Source organism: Aquila chrysaetos, chromosome 4 (assembly GCF_900496995.4).
Source record: "Aquila chrysaetos chrysaetos chromosome 4, bAquChr1.4, whole genome shotgun sequence".
NCBI lineage: Eukaryota > Metazoa > Chordata > Aves > Accipitriformes > Accipitridae > Aquila > Aquila chrysaetos.
This window is the reverse complement of record NC_044007.1, coordinates 64,134,210-64,158,151: the sequence shown is the minus strand read 5'-3', so window position 1 is coordinate 64,158,151 and position 23,942 is coordinate 64,134,210. Positions and strand designations below refer to the sequence as shown.

General features: G+C 37.0%; 1 protein-coding gene across 1 annotated transcript; it reads right to left on the bottom strand.

Annotated features, from left to right (window-relative positions):
• On the bottom strand, nucleotides 1-21,200 carry C4H18orf63 (chromosome 4 C18orf63 homolog). Its single transcript, XM_041123217.1, has 15 exons — nucleotides 20,677-21,200; nucleotides 20,250-20,419; nucleotides 19,472-19,550; nucleotides 18,003-18,059; nucleotides 16,464-16,575; nucleotides 15,194-15,235; nucleotides 14,128-14,204; nucleotides 12,612-12,721; nucleotides 11,857-11,953; nucleotides 11,679-11,764; nucleotides 10,938-11,115; nucleotides 8,761-9,834; nucleotides 7,672-7,788; nucleotides 5,209-5,296; nucleotides 1-1,404 (listed from the first exon to the last, which is right to left on the bottom strand). The coding sequence occupies exons 2-14, from the start codon at nucleotides 20,381-20,383 to the stop codon at nucleotides 5,240-5,242; spliced, it is 2,220 nt and encodes a 739-aa protein (XP_040979151.1). The 5' UTR covers nucleotides 20,384-20,419; nucleotides 20,677-21,200; the 3' UTR covers nucleotides 1-1,404; nucleotides 5,209-5,239.
• Nucleotides 21,201-23,942: the final 2,742 nt, after the last annotated feature.

The following is a 23,942-nucleotide window of genomic DNA, read 5'->3' as shown; positions in this document are numbered from 1 at the left end:
ATAACACAAAATGATGTAAACATTTGAAAATGCAAGGACAATGCAAAATGACTTCTATTATAATACAAGGCAAATGCTGGCAACCGGAGGCATTTAAAAAGCAACAATAGGAAAGACATCAGATGAAGCATTAATTTATATAGTGTAATAGAAATGCAACTGCTCTACAGGCTTTTCCGTACTGTAAGACAAGAAAAAGATCAAGTACATATAGTCAAACCTATGAAAGAATAACTAATCCACAGCATTTGAAAAGTAGTTTTGTATACCAATTTCCAGACAAAATGTAAGTATAATTTGATTTCTTGCTGAGCATATTGCTCTAAGTTTTGTAATACTTGTGTTGTTTTGTATTTTTTTATATTATGTATGAGAGAGTTACATGTTGTTGAAGTGCCCACTTCCTTTTAAACACTGGCACCATTAAATTAGAGCTATGTTAACAGTCACCATTCGAGAAAAAACCAAAACAAACCAAAAGTTGTCATTGTAGTAGGGCAAAATCTTGCTTTGAAAAATGAGGTAAATAAAAATACAGCTATAGCAATATAAACCTAAAAAGGTTTTCATAAAGCGCGTAAAGTTCCATTGTACCAATTCCTTTAGGAAAAAAGTTTTGCAAATATATATCCAAAGCAAGTGTTTAACTAAAGTTTCATATCATTTGAGTTTAGGAGCTAGTGTGTCATTTGATTCTTATTTTCCAGGTAACACGATAATACTCACTTAAAAACAGCGATTATGGGGCAACAATTGCATATATGTATATATTTGTAACTACACCTTCAAGTAAGTCACTGAAGATACGTTTATGCTGATAAAATTACTCAAAGGGCAACTATACACATTCTTTATGAACTGCTGAAGAATGGCGTTATCAATTAGACTTAAAAAAATCTTTTACAGTGCAGTTTCATTTCTGAAAATGGAAATTCGTTAAAAATTATAACAAGAATTAAAGAAGCTTGAATCAAATCCAGCCTTCAGATTATTCCCCTAAGAAAAAATGTACCATTTATTTTCTAACCATCTGACCTGACAAGGAAAAGTTATTTAGGAATGTTTTACTGATGAAACAAAGAGGACCAGACACTGTAGCAAAGAATTAGATATAATTATATCACAAAAAGACAGACTTGAAACTTCAAAATAACTTGGAAGAATGATTAAGTGTGTTAGCAAGTACTAGGACAGACATAATGTGATTCAAAAACTAAGCAATTAGCTAAATTTTCAAATTCATTAGAGGCTTATTAAACTGTGTGGAGAAGTTGTTATTCACTTGACTGTACGTATTTAACCCTCAGGTTTTCATCCAGAAACAGGTACCAGTGATGTGAAATAAACAGAGCAAAATTCACAAAGCTCAGAGATCCTCAAGTATGTTAATGCCCTCTTGGGAACCTGAATGGAGGAAAACATAGAAGAAGTTTAGATCACAAAAGAAACCAAAAGACAACTCAGAATTGTATGGTTAATATGCAAACAAAAGTTGCTGTACTTCCACATTTGTATTTGCAGTCTGTTTATGAAGTTTGGATTTAGGTCTTTCAAGTTAAATGTTTGCATTTTTATACAGAAAAAGAAAGAATTCTCTCTCTTGATAAATCTATGGTATCTTAAATCTTTATCCTTCCTCTTAGGTCTGGGTTTTTAAATTTAAAACCCTCAAAATATTACAATCAGTTGTAGTGCTGGAAGAAGGTACTTTGATTGCAGAAGTCTATTCACACCTTCTTAACCAGCTGAGATCAGGTAGCCAAGCCACATTCTTAACTCTACAAGAAAGCAAGAGACAGAATCTTAAGAAACTGTTCTTTAGCATTTTTAAATGGTCAACCATGCAGTAAAATAGATTAACCGTAACCTGGAACAGTCCTGCAGCAATGACAAATGGATAAGATAACAGCAATAATGTTATGATAGCATCTGTTTTTTGGAGTATGTCTCAGGTATTTAGGTACCAACAACCTACTATGGTACACAGTCCAAAGGTTATTTCTGCTACTAGATTTGAATAGGAAATGAATTTTCCCCCATCATAAAAGGAATTGCTTTTTCATTGAAAGACTAAACATTTTCAGAATCCCTTTTCAATGAAAACCCAAATATTTTCACCACATACAATTTCCATGCAAATATTTTCAAATTTAAGTTAAAACTGTTTCTTCATAAAACCAGCTCAAGCTATTATATTTATATGATAGCTTAAAAGGTATTATTTTGGCCTAATATTTCACATCAAGAAAGCATTTGAAAGATGGCTTTGTTGAAATTTCTGTACCATAGCCTTCTAATCAGAAGAGAAATTCCTAAATGTTGGCTTGGGCCAATCCACCTTTTAGAAGAAACAGTCCAATAGATCTCTAGCCCTTATATGCAAAACTGCTGAGAAATTTTACTTAATTCCAGTTGTGTGGATCCCCTGCCTTCAGCTTGTATTCATACAACATCTTTACAGTAATGGCAGCAATTACTTTCATGTAAAATAATACTATTATTACTATATGAGATGAATTTGTATCTTCTTATTTGCTAAATGAGTTTTGGCAACTAAAACCAAAGGTCAGTATCATATGATAACACAGGAGCAGAGCAATAGGAAGAGTTATGCAGACCAGTGGAAAAGGCTTGGGGACTTCAGTGCTGCTGTTTTGAATATGTCTGTTCTAGCACCAACATTTGTAATGATGCAAATCTTTCTTTTAAAACATCTTTCTGTACTAGCATATACTCTCCTTTAGAAGCTCTGCTCTTATGATTGGTCTTAGAAGCCAAACTTCCCTTTCATAGTAGTTTTTGACCTTGAAAATTATAGGATGACTTCCATTGATAAAAGACTAAGCATGGAGACTTTTTAATTTGACAGCAAATATAGAATAGCTTAAAAAGAATCTATAAATCTCTTCTGAAAACTCTGTAATCATGCAGATCTTTATTTAAACTGAATAACTATTCAAGCCTGACTCTTGGGATGGTTTTGAGCTCCAGATTTAGACATTTAGCTCTCTACATATGTGTTAGATGTCAAAACTCCTATTAAATTCAATGGAAATCTAGTAGACATACCCAACAGACTCTACAGAGCTCACTCAGCAGCAGATATCCTGCCCCCACCCCATGGGCTGGGCACCTCAGCGGCCTTGGAAGTTCCACTGGCCTAATCTACATGGCCTTGAAAAAGAACAATGTACCCAGCATAGTCCGGACCCCTAAATATGGGGGCAGGAAGGGGCTATCTCAAACTCATGCTTAATATCTAGCTACTCCTTTTATGCCAAAGAAAAGCCCGAGTCCTTCCCCAGAGAATGAATTAGAATGTTGTAGTATTAAAATCAAATGTCCAATTTCTTAAAATGTTAAATACTTCTCTCACATTGCTTTATTAACATACCCACTATTTTCACCAGCAAAACAAGGAAAAAAATTAGGATTATGTTGTGATTTCCTGGACAAGTAAAGAGGCTGTGCAACTTGGCATGTTAGTCATAAAAACTGACCCTTTTTGCAAGATAATGATAAAAAAATGTTTTTATTGTCATGAATTATAGATCCAAGTCTTTCCTGATGACTACATCATTGAATTGCTTTGTAGGACCTTCTCACCCATGAATCTTGTTACACAGTAAATTTGAAAACTTACAAGTAATTCTCAAGTGTTCAAATGAAAACATGTACTCCGAATGCATGTGTAGTAATACATAATAAAGAAATTCAGAGCACAGCTTTTCAGAATCAAAATTGTAGGCACTGGTCCAATAGCAGAAGTTATTTTAGCTCTAGTTTTCTTTTTAAACCATCAACACCAATGAAGAACCCATACCAATAGGCTTCTTAGAAATCATATTTTAAACACTTTATGGAAGACGCTGTTTCCTCTCTAGGGTTTAAGCATCACCCACCATGATCAACTTGATCCTGTGGCATTTAACTCATAAATAAGAAAAAAAATTAGATTTTTTTATTTAGGTAAAAAAAGTAAAGTTCTGACCATTCTGAGAGATACCATTCCTGTTCATCAGTCCTCAGTGAAAGTCACAGACTTTGGACCTACAGATACCTATGCTGAATTGCTAAAACAGATCACTTCTGAAGAAGGACCATGTCTGAACTGCCTGGCTTGAAGCAGGAGAGATTAAATGCTAGATGCAAGAATAGGATATGAAGGCCCTATATGCAAAGCTTCCATCCATACAATGGACTTTCTTTAGGGAAAGCAGACAATTGGTATATATGTTCACTGGAGGAAATTTATCTACATAAAGAAAGGAAAGACATAAAGATAATCTCTGAGACAAAATGCACATTTGGCTACTTGTTATCACTTATGTTGAAGCCAAAAGCCAGATTAAAAGATGCACAGTTTATATTTTGGTTCTTTATTGCTATGATTTTCTATTTGTTTTGTATAATATACATTTTTGTGCTGTCATGTCTGTGTGATCATCTTGCTTACATCAATATTTTCTTTTGAATAAATATACTTCTATTTATCTCTGAAGTAGTTAACTGTACAGGCTACTCTTTCCTGCATGTTTTAGTACTGATAACTTGGATAGGCATTAGGTCAATAAAACTGGTAGGTTTCATATGCTATATGTATCCTTAATATCCAAAGGAATATTCAAAGGAAAAGCTTGTTCTATCCTGCAAGATTATTATCGACAACCACCCACGATGTGGGTTGAAATATCTGTTCACAAAATTAAATTTATTCATTTTGTATGAAGGACCATTTTGTCCTTGGACTAGATCTTAGCACCACAAAAGCATTTAGCCACCCCATTTCATGTAATGATATTAAATAATACACATAGCTTCACTTCAATGGTTTATGGTTTTAACCTCAGCTCAGATTCAAATGAAACTCAGCAGCACAAAACCCAGGTTTATTTTAGTCTGAAAGAAAATGAGCCAATCAAAATAGAAATTTAAGCCAAATTCTAAGTTCTACTAAGTACAAGATGCCTTTGTATTTAACATTGCTTGTTTCACAGAAAACCCCGAAAGCTTTATTTGCTAGTATCCAATAAAACCAAGAATCTTAGCTTCTGTTACCTCATTATTTTGCTCTAGAAGCCATTTTTTAGTAAAGTGATTCCTTTGGAGACAGCTGGTATCATTATAATGATCCAAAAGTACGAACTATTATAGACATGTGATATTATTTTAATAAAGAAAAATATTTAAAATTTGTAATGAGCATACCCAGAGTTTTCTTTCAGTACTCCAGAACATCCTAAATAGAAGGCTTATTTCTTTTGGCTTTCTTTAACTTCAAATAACCTTCTTCTTTCTGTTAACAAAAAACAAACAAACAACAACAAAAAAAAGGCAAAAAACAGTAAAGCAAACAAAGCAGTAATACTAAGCTAACAACTCAACTAAAAAGTTGTTTCTGAGTGAAATGCTTAGTTGAATGATATGAGAAGTAATTAATACAAGTTTCTATTTTGCAACGTAAATATAATTTAAAGTACGTTTATATGTACAGTGGGTAGATAACTAAAACCAGAGCTATTTTGAAAATAGCCTTTTACATGCTGGCAGCCAAGACTTTCAAAACCAACTCATCATTTTTGGTGTCCAAACTTGAGATAATGACAAAGGCTTACTCTTCAGAGAAGTGTTTAGCAGTGTCCCCAGTCAGCACCATTGTATTTTAATCTGGAGAGAGGAGGAATGGGACTAATGAGCATTGGAGAGTCCATCCCTACCCCAGTTAATAGACAAGTCCCTCTCCTATTCCTGAGACTCCAGCTGAAGCTTCCCTAGAGCTGTGCATCCACCTGGCTTGGCTCCAGCAGTGGCAGTGCTGAAGGGGCAGTGCAGCAGGCAAGTGAGAACTTGCTGTCTCCTGCCACTTCCCAAAAGTAGTTTGCAGGGCTCAGCCTGCCTGGAGGGAGAGGAATGGCCTGGGACACTTGTGACTCATGACTAGGACAGGACAGGACAGCAAGACCAGCTACAAGCTCTCTGCTTGACCAGCCTGCCCAAGCTGTAGAGCTAGCTCCATGCTCACAAGCCCTAGTGTGGCCGAGTCATTCCCCATGGCGGGGAAAGGACTTCAGCACTTAATTCGTATCATGGCGGAAGTCTCCCTTCAGTACTCAGACCCCTGGGGTTGTTATTCTTATAACCACAGTTATTTTTAGTTGCTGTTTTTCTCGTTTTCTTTGTAAGACTTGACTCCTGACTCTGCTGCTGTAGCATTGTGGTGCTGGGCCTGGAACTAGTGACTCAGTTGTGGCCCTGTGGAAGGGCCTTTCCCAGCTGCAGTTGGATGAGGCCAGCTCAGAGCAGCTGGGCTGGCGTTTCCCACACCAACTCCTCTCTTCCCTGCTGCAGCCTGAGCTCTAGGGTATGAGTGCGTTCCTGCTGCAGGCCCCTGAGGCTGCTCTGCTGGCCCTTTCTGACCTGCATGGATAGCACAAACCATGCTCTTTTAATTACCATTAAAAGCTACAGAATTGTCTTGTATTTGGCTTTAAAAGCATAAAAAAAAAAAAAAAACAGATAAAATCTAGTGTTAAAAAATGCAAATTAAGTGGAAGAATCTGAATTATGGATACATACTCTTAAGTTCTTAATCAACAGTTAATAACTATGTTGACAAGGTAAGTGTATATATATTGCAACATCTGATTAGGCAAAGGCACTTCAGATCAAGCATGGGTAATGAGACCTCAGATGGTCATGCTTGAAATGAAATATAAAAGGCAAGCGAACCTGGGTGAAAAGGGACTTAAGTGTGTGCAACTTTTCCACCTGGCTTATTCTGTAGAATTATTGCACAGTATTTTCAGTTGGCTATGAGCAGAAATAATACATATCTAAGTGAGAAAATACAATTGTACTGAGCATTGGAGACTTGGGACCTGTTCGTTCTAATGGGCCTAATTTCTGGGTAGTAAAAACGTATAGAATGTGGTTGTAAGGAGAAGGAGATGGAAGATACAACTGAGTTTTAAAGAACTGATAATTAGAAACAGAAGTGTAGCCCAGTGGTAGGTAAAAGCAATATTTAAGAATCATGAAAAAATATTTTGAAGAGGGATTTAAAAGTACACACTACTATCATTAGAGCAGCGTCCAGAGGAAAAAGTATTAAAAAAAAAAAAAAATTCATATTAGGAACTTACTAATTGCTGCTGCTGCCCCCATCTAGTAATACCGTAACAACTTAAATATATTAAGTTAATAACTAAGGTAATATAACTTTTAAATCTCAGAATTAATTACAAATAACCTTTTGGAACTCTACAGAACGTTGCTGAATTCAAGCACTTAAGACGAGATACTTACAGAGCCATTGAGAATGCCCATAGTTATATTGGGCAGGATAAAACTGTTTTCTGTAGAATCAGAAAATCTGCTTCAGAAACATATTTACATTGAGTAACATCATTAAATGTTTTCATTTTAGTAGTATCTTTTGCAGAAGACAAATATTTTAAATGCACCCTTGAAGTACAGTAACATAACCAATGGTTAAGGCTAATTTTATCCTGGTTAAGGTTAATTTTATCCAGAGCAGGCTCAATAAGATCTCTTGGTTTCCCCATTTTAACTGGAACATGCTAAAATGAAAAAAATTAAAAATTCCTTTTTATCTCTTAATTCAGGTCCTTGTAGACTGGATTAAGGGGTCTATGTGTGTGCGTCTTTTACCTGTCTTCTTCTGGCACAACCCTTCTTTACAGATGCTTCCATGTTGCTCTCCTTGACTGAGGAAGTCAGTTTTGAGGTCAGTGTTTCACATGTCAGATACTCATTCCCTGTAACCATCTTAAAGTATAGAAGTTTATACCTTCATTAGCAAAAAAACCTTACTATGTTTCTACTTGTTAAAATGACCTACTTTTTCAAAAGGTGCCCTCATAACACAAAGTTGAAATAAACTACCAAATTACATTTTATAGGTGAAAAAAGTGATAAGCACAACACATTTCATCCATGTGCCCAGTCTGTGGGATATCATCCTCATAAAAATTGCACTGAAATCAGCTCAGCTATTTATCTTATTGAAATGCAGACAGAAGCATAGAAATTTAGGTTGTAAATTACCTCCAGCACTCATCTAATCATAACTTTTACTCAAAACAGAGCTAAATTCAAAGTTAGATCACATTGCTTCAGGCCCCATCCAGTCAAGTTTTGAGAATCTGAAAGGATAACAAATCTACAACCTCTTTGTGTAACTTGTTCCAGTACTTAACCATTCTCACTCTGAAGATTTTTTTTCTTTATGCCCACTAGGAATTTTTCCTGTTGCTACTTGTGCTTTTAGTGAAATTGTAATTAAACTTGTATTTTCAAAACTTCCATGTTTGTCTAACAGCACAATGCCTTACACACACTGCAGTCAGCACTACACAATTGCTAAAGTTAGAGATTCCTTTCAGGAGCTGTTCATTAATATGTTTTCATATGAAGACAGACTGAACACCAAAAATTTCACCATGTTAACCTCACACAAATCTTGATGAACTGTCTTAAAGAAAGGAAAACTAATTATCCCACCTTAAAAGTCCCAAATAAAAAAGCATGTATCTCAGACAACACAGTAAATCATCTTCCCTTTCAGAATAAAAGCAGCAGTGGAAGAAAACATTAACTTATATGGTAGAAATTTTAAAAAACTCTATTGAGAATGATGGTAGAACATGATGAAAGTCATGCTCTTTATTGCCTAACATTGTTTTAGAACATACTGAATTTGTGAGAACCAGTGAGAATGAGCCCTGTTATTTACCTTACCTGTTCAAAGTTAGACTTGGAATGATGACTGGTTGTCTTAGCAATATAGACCTTAGAGTGGCATGCTGCTTTATTTTCTTCATTTTTGGAGATGCACACTGTATCATTTAAGACAGATTCATGAATATTTAACTCTACTCCTTCATTTGATCTCTTTGTTTGTTGCTGTGATAAACTGGAATTTGTCACTTCATCGTCTAATTTACAAATCTGCAAATGTACTTTCTTTGACTGGTGTTGTTTCTCAAGAACTTGCGTGGTATTTTGACTTGCAAACTTTTTTCCCCTTCTTGCACTGGAAGTAGGAGATGGATATGTATTCAGACTCTGATTGATGTTCGATTTCTGAAGCACTGACCCAACATTCTTAAAAGAAGGAGGATTTGCCTTTTTGTGGTTGACTTCACTTGAATTCCCACCCAAAGCCGAGTTATCAGAAAAATCAGAATTAGTCATTTGTCCACCAGACTCTGTTTTCCATTGAAATACAGGTATACCATGTTTCGCGTATGTTTTTGCATTCATTACCTGAAGTACGCTGCTATGAGTAGGATTTTTGACTGACATATTTTGAACAGGTTTGTAAACCTGAGTTATGCTAGACTTGCACACACTCAGCATAGAAGATGAAACACCCATAATTTTTATTGGTGAATGTCTTTCAGCATGTTCTCTTTTCTTCCCATTCATTTGATTTGTGGTCTTTCCATTCATTTGCATCAACTTTCCTTTGAAAATTGGTATAATTTTGCTGACTTTTTTTGGGGGTAGCTCAAAGGCTGAATTTACAGGTATTCCTAAAGATTTCACAACTGGTAACTCTGGTACTTCTGGTATTTGCCTATTATTCACTGATTTCTCTATTGCTCCAATGCTAACCTTTCCTGTATCCTTACGGCTACTCGGAAAAGTGTGTGTTTCTGGCTCTTTGAACAAACGCTCCATCCAGTGGCTGTTTTCCATACTGCAGGGTGAAGAAATTCTAGGCAAAGTCTGTTTCCTTGGAGGAGCCTGCGTTAGAGATACTACACAAACCATCTCACCAGCCAATTTCATATGCTTAGATTTTATTTCCTGCAATACAACAAGAGTTGCTAAATTGAATGAACTGAATTTAAAAGTCTGATAGTGCCACCTAATGCATCACTATATCATACCAACCAATATACATCACAATATATAACCATACATTTTCCTATTTTGAATTAAAATGAACTATATTTTTAAACAATATTTTGTTGCCACTATAAATGAAGATTTGTCTTCTCCTCCCCCCAGTTCTTTGTTTATAAACTATGCTGGAATATCGTATTTCTCAGAAGGAAAGACTTAAGTTACAGTCATTATCTTGGTTTAGTGCTTTCCAACTGGGTAATGCCTACCCCTTTTGAGGGGGTCTGCAGAGAGTTTGACTGACAGGGCTCCTCGTCTCTTAAGACTTCTAAAGGCATCTGTATTCTGAGCAAAAGACAGTTTGGATGTCTATAAAAACTGCAGATGACAAAGAGGAGCCATTCTAGCTTTGATCACTGAAGAGACATAAACAGGAACTGCTTTCTGAAAGAGGATTATAGTATTTTAGAATCTCTGCAATTTCTGTCACTATTCTTTGTTCAGAATTAATTACTTCATTTCTTCTTTCACACACTACTACCAAAGAAATTTGAGTCTCAGCCTTTGTCGCAACTTCAAATTAAAGGAGTTTTCGTTGCTTGCCTCTTTTCCATCACCAGCCATGGAGTAAATCTTACAGCTTGAGTGTTTTTAAATGTGTAAGTCCACAGAACTTTGCATTTTTCTTGGGTTTTTTTTTTTTTAGTTTAATAATAATAATTTTATTGTTGTTGTTATTGTTGTTATTATTATGGAAAAGGTGTGAGAAAGTTCTGGATATCCACTGTAAAATAAGGTCTATAGAATTGCAAATATTGATATCAACTAATTAACACTAAGTCCAATTTTTTAATGTATTTGTGATGTGAACAACAACATAACAATGGCAAATAGCAATATCATATTTAATTACACTTTTAATTAAAAGTTACATAGTTGATAGTTGTTTGTTGTGAAAAGCATAGTTTTATGCTCTCACTGCGTTCTGAATATGATAAAGACCACTTCATACCGTGAACAAAGTACATGCCATTAATATGTTTATAAAAAAAAGGTACACGCACCGGAGCCCTGAAGAGTTCCTCTGTAGCATAAAGTGCTTTACTTGTCATCTTCACTGGAAATCCACATATATGTGAAAGATTACACTTCATGTCAGAAAGAAAAGAGTTCAACACACTTTCTGAATCTGTTCTAGGGAAATACTGCACTGGCTGACTTCGAATGCAACTTAAAGGGTACCTGAATAAGTGTTCAGGGATACATAACAAGCTTCTTTACATGTCTATAATTATGATTCATCTTCGTTGAGAAGAAAGCATGAACATGCCTAAAGCTTTTTCAAAAAGGTGAACAAAAGCACTTATTTTCTGAAGGGACTGAAGCTTATAAAGTTACAGGACTTCAACATGATTATACCATACTAACCTACCACAGTAAAGATTACTCAGTATAAGTAATCCTTAGCCTAGTCTTTCCTAGCAGGAAAATTCTCTTTAAAACAAGTCTTTGTTGGCCATATTCTTACAGGAATTTAACTCTTCCTTTCACATCACCATTTAGAGTGGCATTATCATGTTTACAGAAGCTGTGAAGAAAACTGTTCTATTTGACTTACTATTATTCAATACTAGGACAAAGAGACTTGACTAAATATTCTGTTCCAATTTTTCTAGTGAAACAATTCTCTACTGACTTCTACAAAATTATGGAAGAAGAAAATGCGGCACATTCAAAAATGAAAATTTAGACCTTTGCTAGAAGTGTAGTAGAGGAAACATAACAAAAATATTCTGAAAGGATACGTAAAGAACCTTTCCCCTATTGGTTTGAAGTAAACACTGAAGTATATTTTTGTCTCTTCAAGATCCTCTGGAAGAATATATCCATACTTTAAAAAAACCACAAATGTGTATTACAAATACAAACTCAATAGGTAAAAAAAGGGAGGGAAAAACGAAAGCAGTGTATATTGTTTCTTACCAGATTCTTCCAGTGTATCTGAAATTCTTTATATGAACGGAAAGGAGATTCTGGAGGAATTATGTGGCTGATGTTTATGATCTGACCCATTTTCATGCTATGCATAGGTAAAGAAGGGATGCTTAGAAAGGGTGTCATAAAACTCAGCTGAAAATATATTTGATTTTTTGGGGAAAAAAAAGCAAATAATTTTTGGCATTGAAAGTATTTATGGATTATTTTTATGTTTTGAGGACTAGTACCTTTAGCTCATAAGTTTATGACAGAACAATAGCACTATTTCCTGAAGTATGGAAAAGAACTTGGCACCTACAAGTCTAATTTTCTCTTGTCTGTAATACTCACTACCAGTGAATGTAGAACAAAAGCAAATATATCATTACATCTCATATTTTTATGATTAACATCATAGGTGAAAATAGAGGTAGTTTGTGGCAAAGCTGGAAATATGTTTTTTTCTTTATATTGACACTTTCTGCTAAAATAATATTTCAGAAAAATTAATTCTCTTGCATATCACAGATGTAGCAGATTACTAAAATTGAAATAATATTTAAATGTGTAATTTATGATTCACTGATTAACTTTTCTCATTTTCTGTAACATTGAGACCATAAAACTAAAAAAGAAAGATTCCTGAATGTAAAACAGACTGTAAAACAAAAGTGTTCTTATCACTAGTATCAAATTCACAATTCATATGGGAAACATTCCAGGAAATGTTTGTTTCTGCTGAAATGTAAACCGACTCCTACCTTGGCAAAACATAGCACCAATTACTTAATATGGAATGTTGGTGAATAACTGTATTTTCATTGCTGTCAAACAGCTTTAAGGTGTTTGCTGAAATATCAAAATCTCCCAGCTTAAAACAGAAAAAATAAGTTAGTTGCAAATAATTCTACAGCAGTACGAAATTAAAATTTTCCAAAATAATTGTGTATCACAATACACTGAAGCTTATACATTATTATTCTTTTGTCAGCTCTCACAGACTGATCATTTCAGAAGATATTCCCATTATCAAATTGCACACTATCTTATATTACAGCCTACACTTCCAAGAGTTATGTCAGTACAAGGTTTAAAGGTTATTTAAATCAGTGAGATTTAAACTTTATTTGAAGTGTTTTAATAAGTAAGAGTACAGAAGGAATTTTATCAAACTAAGAACTGTCTCACTTCCATGCACATTTTTTAAAGTTCAAATCAGAAACCCATGTTTGACAGTCCAGTAACTGTGTATGCCACTTTGCCTAATCAAGTGCAAAGATCCAAGCAACAGAATTAATGGGACATATAGTTTCACCCTGTGAGAAGTCAGAAAACACCACACATTTTCACAATGTGAAAATATTTGACTGTAGAGGCCAATCAATCAAACACTGAGATTTGAGAAACATTTTCTCTCTCTATGGTCTACCAGGGTTTGCATTTATTCACTGACAAGAAAATCTGGCCATTTCTGTTTTAGAAAAGTATTAAAATGATCAAACTGATAATGAAGCCACATCATGATAGCTTCCATCATTGCTTTGTGTAATTCTGGAACTGGATTCCTATAGATAGCATTAATGTTTATGCTGTCCAACTAGGTCACAGAAGAAATCCTATTCTTCTATTCTAAGAAAGAAGATTTTGGATCAGAAATACTTATTTTGGAAGAAACCAGCAAGCCTGACAAATATGCCCCTGTATGTATGGACATATTCAACAAAGGTGACATGGCTGCCACAAAGGATGGTAATTTTTCAACCTCAACCATGATTTCTTAAACAATTTATTAATTATGCTTACAAGCAGCATAGTCCAGGCTGCTCCAGTATTTTGGAAGCTGCATAGAAAAGGAAGCAGATTCCAGAATAATTATATACAGGAACTTTAAATATAGTGCTGACAACTTACCTGTAGCTTTGCTTTTAAGATGTTACTCAAAACTGTCTATGTGTTACAGTGAGATAGTGAATGCCTTTTCTAGAAAACACTGCTAGAAGGAAATCTAGAATCATGAACACGCTTCACTACTATATTCTGCTAGCATTTTTTGAAAGGTCTCTTAGACTAGAATCTCAATTTTACAATGCTTGCTAGAATTCATCAATATAGATATTATATGGATGTTATGCACTTATAACAGATGCAGATATTCAATGAATATGATTACTGTCATAATGCAATCAGAAATAAGCACTTCTAGCCCCATCATGTTAATTGCAAGTCACCTAACAGAAAAGAAGATAAAGATTAATAAGACAAAAATAGAAAATATACCTCAGGGGGTGGCAACCGAATTGAGCAAGGCTCCACACTGATGCAAAGCTGTCTCTCTGATACATTGAGGTCTATAACTAAAATAAAAACAAAGCGCAAAGCCCTGTTTTGAACTACAGTTCATCTGTTGGACAGAAAGCTAAACCAAATGTTTATTTAAAGTAATTGTTAGTCAAAATGCTGCATTTGAAAATCAAAAGGCTAGACTTCCTCAGCATGGAAATTAAAATTAAGTGCATTTTAACTGTGAAAAATTAAAATAATAATGAATTACCATCCATACAGTACACCTCCCTAGGAACTTATGGCTGTCCATGCAACTGGATGCTTGATACTCACATCCTTGATACACAAACAGCCATTTTCAAAGCCAATGTAGTTCTTACAAACATTGGCTGTACTGAGTCATCTAGCCCAGTATTACACATCCAGAAGTGGTCAATAGGAAAGACTATATGAGCAAGGCAAGCATTTACTGACACATCTCCGGAACATTCACCCAGCTCTGAGCAAGCAGCAGCATAGGGACTAAATGTATTACATTCCTCAACATATGTCCCTGTTACAAATTTAGGCTCCAACATCCCCCAATGTACTCTTTGACTTTTATAGTGGAATAAAGATATTACTTTGTAATTTTTGTAACAGCTAAGCAGCATGTTTTGTGACTTTTGTGAACAGCAAAGGTAGTACATACAGGACAGTCACTTTAGCTCGTTTTCCTATCTGTTTTTATGGAACTTTCACATCACTTGCAAGACACATAATTTGAGGCAAGTGCATTTAATTGTAATAATCATAACTTTTAAATGGTAAATTTCAATCTATGGCTGTAGATTAACAGTAGGAAAATTACTTTTTTTGTGGGTAAATTTTCAAAGGTGTAGTTGAGCTGACAACTATTACATACAGAGCATCATCTGCCATCAAGTGTATTTTGACAGACAATATTTCAGAATGAAATACAAAAAGACATTGTGTTGGTAATACCAAGATCATGCCAGTATGAAAGTACATAACTATACCTTGCTCTCACAAGTTTACCATTAACAAAATATGTACTTACCAACAGCATTTTGCCTTCCTGAATGAGACAAAAAATCTTTACCTTAATAAATAAAATAGATAGACATTATTTTCTAAACCATATGCCAAATGTCTTAATGCAATAAAAAAAAAAAAGGAGAAATCACACAGTTTTGTTTGTGTGTGCTATGAACGCTGAAAGGTTTGTTCCTTTTAAGGAGAGAAAACCCCCTCTATCAATTAAATTTTCACTGATTTATTAACCTCTTATAAAAAAAAGAAAGATATATGAAAGTATATTAGTGGACAGCAATTTATACATCATTTTTTCCTCCCAGTAAGGAATTTATACATTGAACTATTTTTAATTGACTAACAGTTATTAAATTTCTCAGCTTCTAAAGCAAATCTGTATAGTATTACTACATATTTTACCATATATCATCAGTTTTGCCCAGCTTTAGCAACATATATGATTAGACAAGCTGCATGTAGCAGGGTCGCATTGCTGTTAGTCAATGTCTTTCATTTAAATCAGTTTTATACCAGCTACCATCTACCCCTCTACTTCTAGGTGCTATTCCTGAATAAGTTGATTTCATTCAGAGCACTATATATTTTGAAGATACTGAAACAGGATACTGTTAATATTGTGGCTGGAAATAAGACAATAACATATACACTTTTCTCAATGTATATTTGGAATGATCTATACAATTGCTGTACTTAACAAGAGCACACCACAGTATCTGAAACACATCTGTTTTTCCACACTTTGGTAATTCACATTTATCCTACACAGGAGTTAGTAGAGAGATGTCAGGCAAAGGAAGTACCATCTAAAAAGACAGAGCTTCGTAGAAGGAGATGGTCTGACAGAAAAACACTTCTGTATTAGAAGAGCATGCAAACTACGTGCAGAAGTGCCACTGATAAAAGCATGAATCTGAAAAACAGGCCCAACTTTTAGAAGACATTTACTGTCCAACAATATTTGGTTTGGAAATTATTAATCTGGTATGTTGCATTCAGTTGAAATAATTATTTCAAAGATGAGAAAGAAGATGAAAAAGTGAATGATATGTCCATTCAGATTGTTAACTTGAATCATCGAACTTGGATAAAGGAACAATAAAAATGCAGTCAAAGAAAAAAATCATAGGATAAATAAATGAATGAAATAATTTAATATAATGAACTAAATAATGGTGGAAATGAATTAATGATGGAAATTAAATTATGGAAAATAAATGCAACAATAAAGAACTGAAAACTAAATGCTTGATCCCTGACCCAGATAGGTCAAATACCTTGCACCAAGAGATGACCAGCCTTGTTCCATCTGGGTGCAAGTCTGGCTGTAAGCGTGTAGGAGAGACAGGTTTGGAGAATGGCTGGACTAACTGTTTGTGGTGCTTCCAGCTAATAACATCAGTGAGAAAAGAAAAATACATTAATAATTTAACAGACTTTTTTTTAAAGGCTTCAGGCAAAATTTAATCAAAGATACTGCTACTGCATCTTGGAGCCAAATCCTAGTATATGTTACACATCTTTACTTTTTATCTACTTAGCTACAAGAGAAAGTTAGCGCAATATTTGATGTAGGCATTTAGAGTTCATGCGTCATAGAAGTAAGGTGCACTACAATTCATTTAATGTTTTCACTGATAATAGACTTGGGGAAAAGACTAATTGGACTATATGGAGTACTTTACTAGATAGTCATCTCTTTCCAGACAATAGGCACAACATCCGAAGTTTACATGTATTAACTCTGCTGTCAAACTCAAGACCAGAGACATTTTCTTGCAATCACAAGAACAATAGATAAACATAATTTTGTTCACCCAGCAGTACGACTTGCCTTACTGCTTGCTTGTCCTGCACAGCTTTCTGTTGACAGCATTGGTCAAGAAAAATAAACTAATTACAATGGGTTAAAAAGAGTTAACTAACACACATCCAGGAGGATGTTTCCAATGAGATCCTGCAAGGATCTGCTTGCAGCTCATGGTTATTAAATATACTTCGTACTACTAATCTGCTGGTGTTGGAAAATCGAACAATGACAGGTCAGTTACACGTATCAACATAAAGCAGTTTTGTAAGGAAAGCATATTTGAACAGTATGCATCTTACTAATCCAGATATACACTTACATGTCTTGAAACAAAGAAAAATACACCCAACTGGCTGCGCAAATGAATCATGAGAGCTACTGGCTTTGATTACAATCAGTTTTTTGATGCAGCAATTTTAGTGCATCCACACGTACATTCATAAACCCCGCAAACATTGCATACCAGAAGATAGTAAATCATATGCATAACGGTCTAAAAACATATCAGCTGTTAAGCTCATGGGTTCCATTTCTTCTCTATGTTTTTGTTTTGTTTCTCTGAGACTGTCTTATACAGGCTGGATAAACCCCAAACGTGAATGGGGAGTCAGTTCAGCTGTCTGAACACCCCCACCTGTGGAACCTACAGAGCACATGCAGAGGGGGTGACACCAGCAGGAGACCTGCAGGTCTTTGGCCCTAAGGGCAGGTCTGTCGTTGCCTCGAGGTCAAACCCCAACGACCCTGAGCAGGATCAGGATCCCACTGCAGCAGAGAAATGTAGTGAAATTGCTTAGGAACTTCTTAAAACTTTTGACTCTGACAAAGTATACTTACCATACCCAGGTTCATAAGAGACATGTTGTCTATGGGACAGCCTTTTTTGCCCTGACACTTGGCTTCTGTAGTGCAAATTGTATGCTCTACAAAAAATACTCATCTCTGGCAACAGCAATTGCAGACAAGTGTAACAATCTTAAGAGCTGTGACATCTTTCAGCACTTACAGAAGCTCCTTGTTTCTCTATGTAGGCTTGGCATATTCCTGATTTGTAAAATGGTATCTAAAAATAAAAAAAAAAAAATTAAGTGTCTGAAATTAAGGGGTGTTTTAGGAAATGATAAATTAAATTCTGGTCCATCCGTGACTTTGTCAAAGAAAAACAGGCTAAGGAATAGTTAAAGCAAACACCATATCCTGTATTTTAAAGGAGAATGATAATCAAAATTAGTTCAGGCATTCGTCATAGCGTAATCTCATTTCCAGTGAAAGATACATTAACAAGGAAGCAAACAACTGCCCACAACAACACTGCAGAACTCTGCCCCTGCTGCTCTCATCGTGAATTGGGTGGCATCTTACCAAATGAGTCCATTCTGTTCCACAAAGGGTTCACCATCTGAAAAGGCCATTTTATCAAAAGAGTTGAAGACATAAGCTGCCATCTACATTACTAATGCACAAAAATAAAAGTTTGCTTTAAATGACATAATCCTTGATCGTCAAAGAAAACACTTCTTAGAGAAACATGCATGTACGTGTGATGGATACACTTGACTCCTAGCCGTACTTTGGTTCAGGCTGACCAAGAAGCAATAGGCCTCAAGTCCTTGGGGTGAATTTGTGAGCTGGAAAGCCCCTGGCTCATGTACAAGGGAGTGGAGGTGTCTTGAAGAACATTTCAAAAGGTGGTTTCAAAACCCAAAAGTACAAGATAAACAAAGTACAGAATAAGATATAAGAGCTAAACCGAAGATATCTGTCTTGTCTACACTACCGACTAGCAGCCAACTACTTCACCCTATAAATATTAAAATCAAGATGGGCCCAATTTGAGCTCTCCCTGATAGGCAGCTGGCCTGCATGTCAGGTGACTCTCCCCTTAGGCAGGGATGCCTCTCAAGGTTAGAGATTCTTTACCTGAGACTAAGAGATCCTTTCTGACCTAAGGCAGAAAGATCCCTTATCCATGACAAATCCTTGGTAAGTGACTGATAGCATGCTATGAAGCATTACTAATCCATGTAGCTACTCAGATATTATAAACATTGTATGGATAATTCCATTAGACATGAACCGTTGATCAAGTCTGAGACCAACATCGGATCCAGCCACACCTAGGCTCCAAAAAGGAGTTTAGAAAGCAAGGGGGTCCACTCTGAACCTCACGATTCAACGGGAGGTTCTTCTTTACTCTTCACACCTCTGGTCTCTGTATGAGTCATTCTAACTTAGTTTTCCTTTGTGTGTTTGTTCCATGCAGTAATTAATAAGACGAACCTTGTCATCAAACTTACTGAACCTTGTCAAACCACTGTTAAAACTTTGTTAAATTCCATCAAACTTACTGAACTCTGTCAAATTATTATTTTATCTCAGTAGAACATATTGCTGCCTCTCTCTTTTGAATGAGATGCATTCCGCTCATCCTAATATTATGTAACTACATATACTTATTTACACACTGATACTGACCGCCATTACAACTGAAACTTGATTTAGTGTTCCAATAACAGGTGCAGAAAGGATGTCTTGATGCAGGAATAATAACTGTCTATTAAAAAAAAAAAAAAGAAAAATGTTCCAAAATAATTTTCCATACTTGATTTTCCTAGCTTAAATTTATTTTCCTCACCTTCTGCAAACATAATACATTCCACTTTTAATTGGTTTCCAGTGGTTCAGTATAATATATTGGACTAGTCCAAGTTACTTGCTCTTAACCCACCCACAGTGGTCTAAGACAAAGACTACAAAGACTACAGGCCTTTGGCACATGAATAGAACTCTCCAAAAGCGTTTATTTTGGCAGAATTTCTCATTTCTTCGCTTTCCTATTAAAGGGAATGACGTAACGCTTGGTGAACACTAAGGAGCGTACATATGCTTTCCGAGTATTCTTTTCACTCCGTCTCAACCTACATAAAGCGATGCAATAACTCAAAAGATGTTCCTAAAGCATTCCAACTTTGTGTGTGAACACAGATTAATTTTAACTATTTATTAATTTGAAGTGGGTGGCCTTGTTAGTTTTAGCTGATGACACTTAAAACATAATAGAAATGTGGTTTTTTCCCCAATAGCCAGCAAGTCCCCCACGAAAAAACCACCCCTATTTTGAACAATTTTATACTGTTTGCTGCTGGTAAGAATGTTGCTGATTTTATTACGGTTAACTCCAGTACTGCTAATAAAATCTTTCAATAACAACCACAAACAGCTTCTGAAAATAATAACCCTCAAAACTCTTTACCTGCAAATCTTTATCTGTGTATTCCTTGTCTCAGTTTCCGGTATCTGAGAACTCAGTGTTACTGTAGTGGCACAGAGTTTTTGTAGCTCTGGCAGACTGACAAAGAACAGAGACTGGTGCCTGGTGTCATTCATGTTATATTGTTGATTGCCTCAAAGCAGCACTTGGGTCTTGAAAGAAAAATTTTAGTTCAATTTTATAAGGCAGGTATTTGTTTCCAGAACTTCAGAAGTATATGGTACCAGGTAAATGAATAATCAATTACCTTCTGATTAAGGTTAGGTAGGGAATATAACATGATTTGGTCAACTAAACCAGACAGCTCAATATACTTTTGCTATAAATAATGCATTATACTTGAAAAAATAATTATTTACAAGAGTCAAAATAGTCAGAGTAAAGACAATGACAAAAGCATCCCTTCCACCTTCTTCTCAGTCTAGGTTGGGGCTGGAATATATCTGGGATCCAGGAGCTGAGGAATCCCTCTGCAATATTGGTCCCCTCCTGTCTGGCGAGAAAGTTTAATTCCCAGGAGCTCAACAGCAATCTCCTCACTAAGTCATACAAAGACCAAGGCTGGCCTGCCGGAGAGAATGAAAACCACAGAAACACGGAACGATGTTGGAAATCTTTTCCTTTTTCCCCACAGCAGGCTCCTTTCCAAGTGGTACAGAGAGCTTGTGTGCTCCCTGCCTAAATCCACCCCTCTTCTCAAATGACCTCACCTCAAATGAGGTGAACACCATATTCTAACCTATGCAGAACTGAGTACAGTCTTACACCAGGCTGAAAGCCATACTAATCCAGAATGACATTCAGGTATATGACTAATAATGAACACAGACAATGTGCTCTCCCATTCTTGCTCTCAAAGGAGAAATGTATGAAGAACAGCATTTTGTCTTGGTGGGAATTTTTAATAGGTACGCTCCTAAATATTTATCAAAAGATGAAGAAAACATAGCTGGTATTTGGAGTGGAATGTGATTAGACATATAGTGGTTCTACCAAAGCTGTCTCTCACATCTAAGCTTTGCCTTATAATAGAAATTATTGACTATATTTTGTGTTCAAGAGTATGAGGCAGTTTGGGGCTCAGGCCACAATCATTATCTTGAAGTGCACATGATCTGATATTTCACACAAAGTCCGAATACAGAGTATATGTATGTTCACTGTCACACCACTGAGCAGATGTGCTGCAACTCCATCATTTTTGGAACTTCCTAAAAAGCACCAGAAAGAAGAACCGAAAAAAACAGAATTTCAGACTGAGAATGTGATCCTTTGATGCAGTACTAACAAAATTCATGTGAGTGGGAGTAATACGAAGTCATGGCTGTTACCTGGCCTGTTGGATGCCCATTGTATGCTCCTATGTGTTGCAGCACAGGCCAGGCTCAGTGTAAAGGAACTAGACTATTTATGACAGAAAAGAACATCTAACATTTCATTATTTAAAGAAAATACACCTTTTAACTATAGCACCTTTCTCAAACAAAGTGTTTCAAAGAAAAACAGGCAGGTGGAAAGTCTGTTTGTTACAAAAAGCCAGGAGCAAACACTGCACACCAGAAAAAGCTGTTTTAATAGTTCTCCCCCCTCCAAATCCTAAAAACCTTTTGGGAAATGGTCTTACCAGGGCAGTGAAGATAGTGATACGTATTTTGTTTCCAAATTTTATGAAGTCACCAGGTATGCACCTGAAAAGCAATTTTGCAAATCGTGATCAAAACATGATGAACTGGAAACATTTTTTGAGGAACAATGTCAAAGATAACTTTGCTGTTCCGATTTTGCTTTGCCTTGCTTACAGTGTAACACATTCAAAAGATTAACCTCAGTCATATCCTAGAAAAATCACAAGGTCAGTGTTTTATAACTGTAATTTAAAAGAAAATAACATGTTTCCTTGTTTCTTACCCTTAAAGGAAAACACATTTCAAGTTTTTTCTAGCAATCATGAAAAGTAGTTTTTTTAAAAATGCCAGCCAAGACTATCACTTCATTATAGAATTCCAAAAGCTTACAGCTTAAGGGAAAGAACTATTTTAAACAAATGAGAAAAAAATCTTGTCCCTTTGCAAACACAGAAAAGAAAGGCTGGGTCCCCATCTTTCATAATGTTTAAAAGAAACCTAAATGGCCAACCGGGGATTTTTGTGGTGAAGATGTTGTCAAACACATGCTGCAACGCTCCAGTGATCCGCTTGCTGTTTGAGGCCAATACCCCTGTGGGAACCACTGGCTGTATTCAGCGCAAGTTAAATCTTCCCAGTCATCTCAAAAGCTAATGGGACAGAGTGCTTGCTAATGGCTTCTCCCTTCGGGGAGAGCGTAAAGAGAGAAGTACCAGTTAACATAGAACTACCAGTTACAAATCATAGGAAATAAACCCAACTGCCTTCTCTACAAGTAGAAGAACTTAATGTGTGTGGGAGAAGTTACATCTTTAGATGCCGATAATCACAACACATGAACTTGAAACCACCACAGAGCTCCTGCTAAGCTGAACAGGACATCAGTTGGAGAATGGCTATCACTGGCTTTCTGTCAAAACAGACAGGTAAATCACAGAGCTTGGTCGTGATATTTGTTGTTTTCAGTAACGACCTGGAAGATGGAGTGAAGAGCCTCCTTATTAAAGCCGAGAACACCACCAAGCTGTGAGGGATGGTAGCCACTCTTCCCATTAGGCTGACTGTAATGAACTAGAGGCAGGATCTAAAGATCGTGGTGGCATTCAGCGAGGAAGTATGAAGCTGTCCTTCACACAGATAACTAACAGCACATGCACAGGATACAAAACAACTACCTAAGCACCAGCTTTGAGGACAGGTGCCTTGACAGGTCACACTAGGTAAATTTTATGTCACTAACGTTATGCTGTAAACAAACCCCACAAAAACCCCCGTCTTCTAATCACGCCAGAGCGTGTACCCGGGGCTGTTGCTGTTGAGGAACCCAAGCAGCATACAGGTGTGACCCAGCGCCAGTAATGACGGGGACAGGGAGACCCATGCCGGCCAGCCCAACGAGCAAAGCAAGCCATCGAACCCATCTGAGGCCAGAGTGAAAGAACCAGGGTTTAGCTTCAACACCACTGAGGAAAACCAGGGCTGCGGGTGGGTGAAAGGGCATCGCCAAGAGAAGGGGAAGGCGCCGTCGCCCGTGCCCTCAGCCCACAAGGCAAGGCAGGGGGGATGTCCCAGGGAACCCTCGCCTCAAGCCCCGCGGGAGAGCTCTCCCCAGGCAGGGCTCCTACCGCAGCCGGCAGGATTTGAGGAGCCGTCCCGAAGCACCTCTGACAGGGACGCTCCTCAAGCCGCCTCCCTTCACGGCCTACGCGGGGCGCCGAGGCAGCCGCGCGCCTCCCGCCTTCGGCGCGAGCAACCGCCGCGCGCGCGGCGGCGGGGCGGGGCGGGCGGAAGGGGGCTGCGCGCGAGGCGGCCGCCGGCGCTGCAGGGATCCCGCCGGGCCCTATCGGCAGGCGTCCAGGGATAACGGGGGAGGCCGTGACCTCCCGGGCCCGGTAACCGCCCGCATCTGCCGCCGGTCCTGCCGAGAAAACCGGCGGCAGACAGCGGGGGATCGGCTCGTCGCCGCGCGGCCCGGCGTTCACCGCGGCCAACGGCTGCCAAAGCTGACGAGGGCTGGGGTAACCTCCCCCTCGCGGCCACGTTTCGCCCG

What these genes read in the sequence shown, in the direction of transcription:
- C4H18orf63 (XM_041123217.1), bottom strand. Translation starts at nt 20,383, where the DNA reads ATGAATGACACCAGGCACCAGTCTCTGTTCTTTGTCAGTCTGCCAGAG. An exon ending in AGGAACTCTTCAGGGCTCCG is followed by an intron (nt 9,835 to 10,937) that starts GTGCGTGTACCT and finishes GTTGTATTGCAG; the next exon opens with GAAATAAAATCTAAGCATAT. An exon ending in GTTGTGCCAGAAGAAGACAG is followed by an intron (nt 5,297 to 7,671) that starts GTAAAAGACGCA and finishes TTTTGTTAACAG; the next exon opens with AAAGAAGAAGGTTATTTGAA.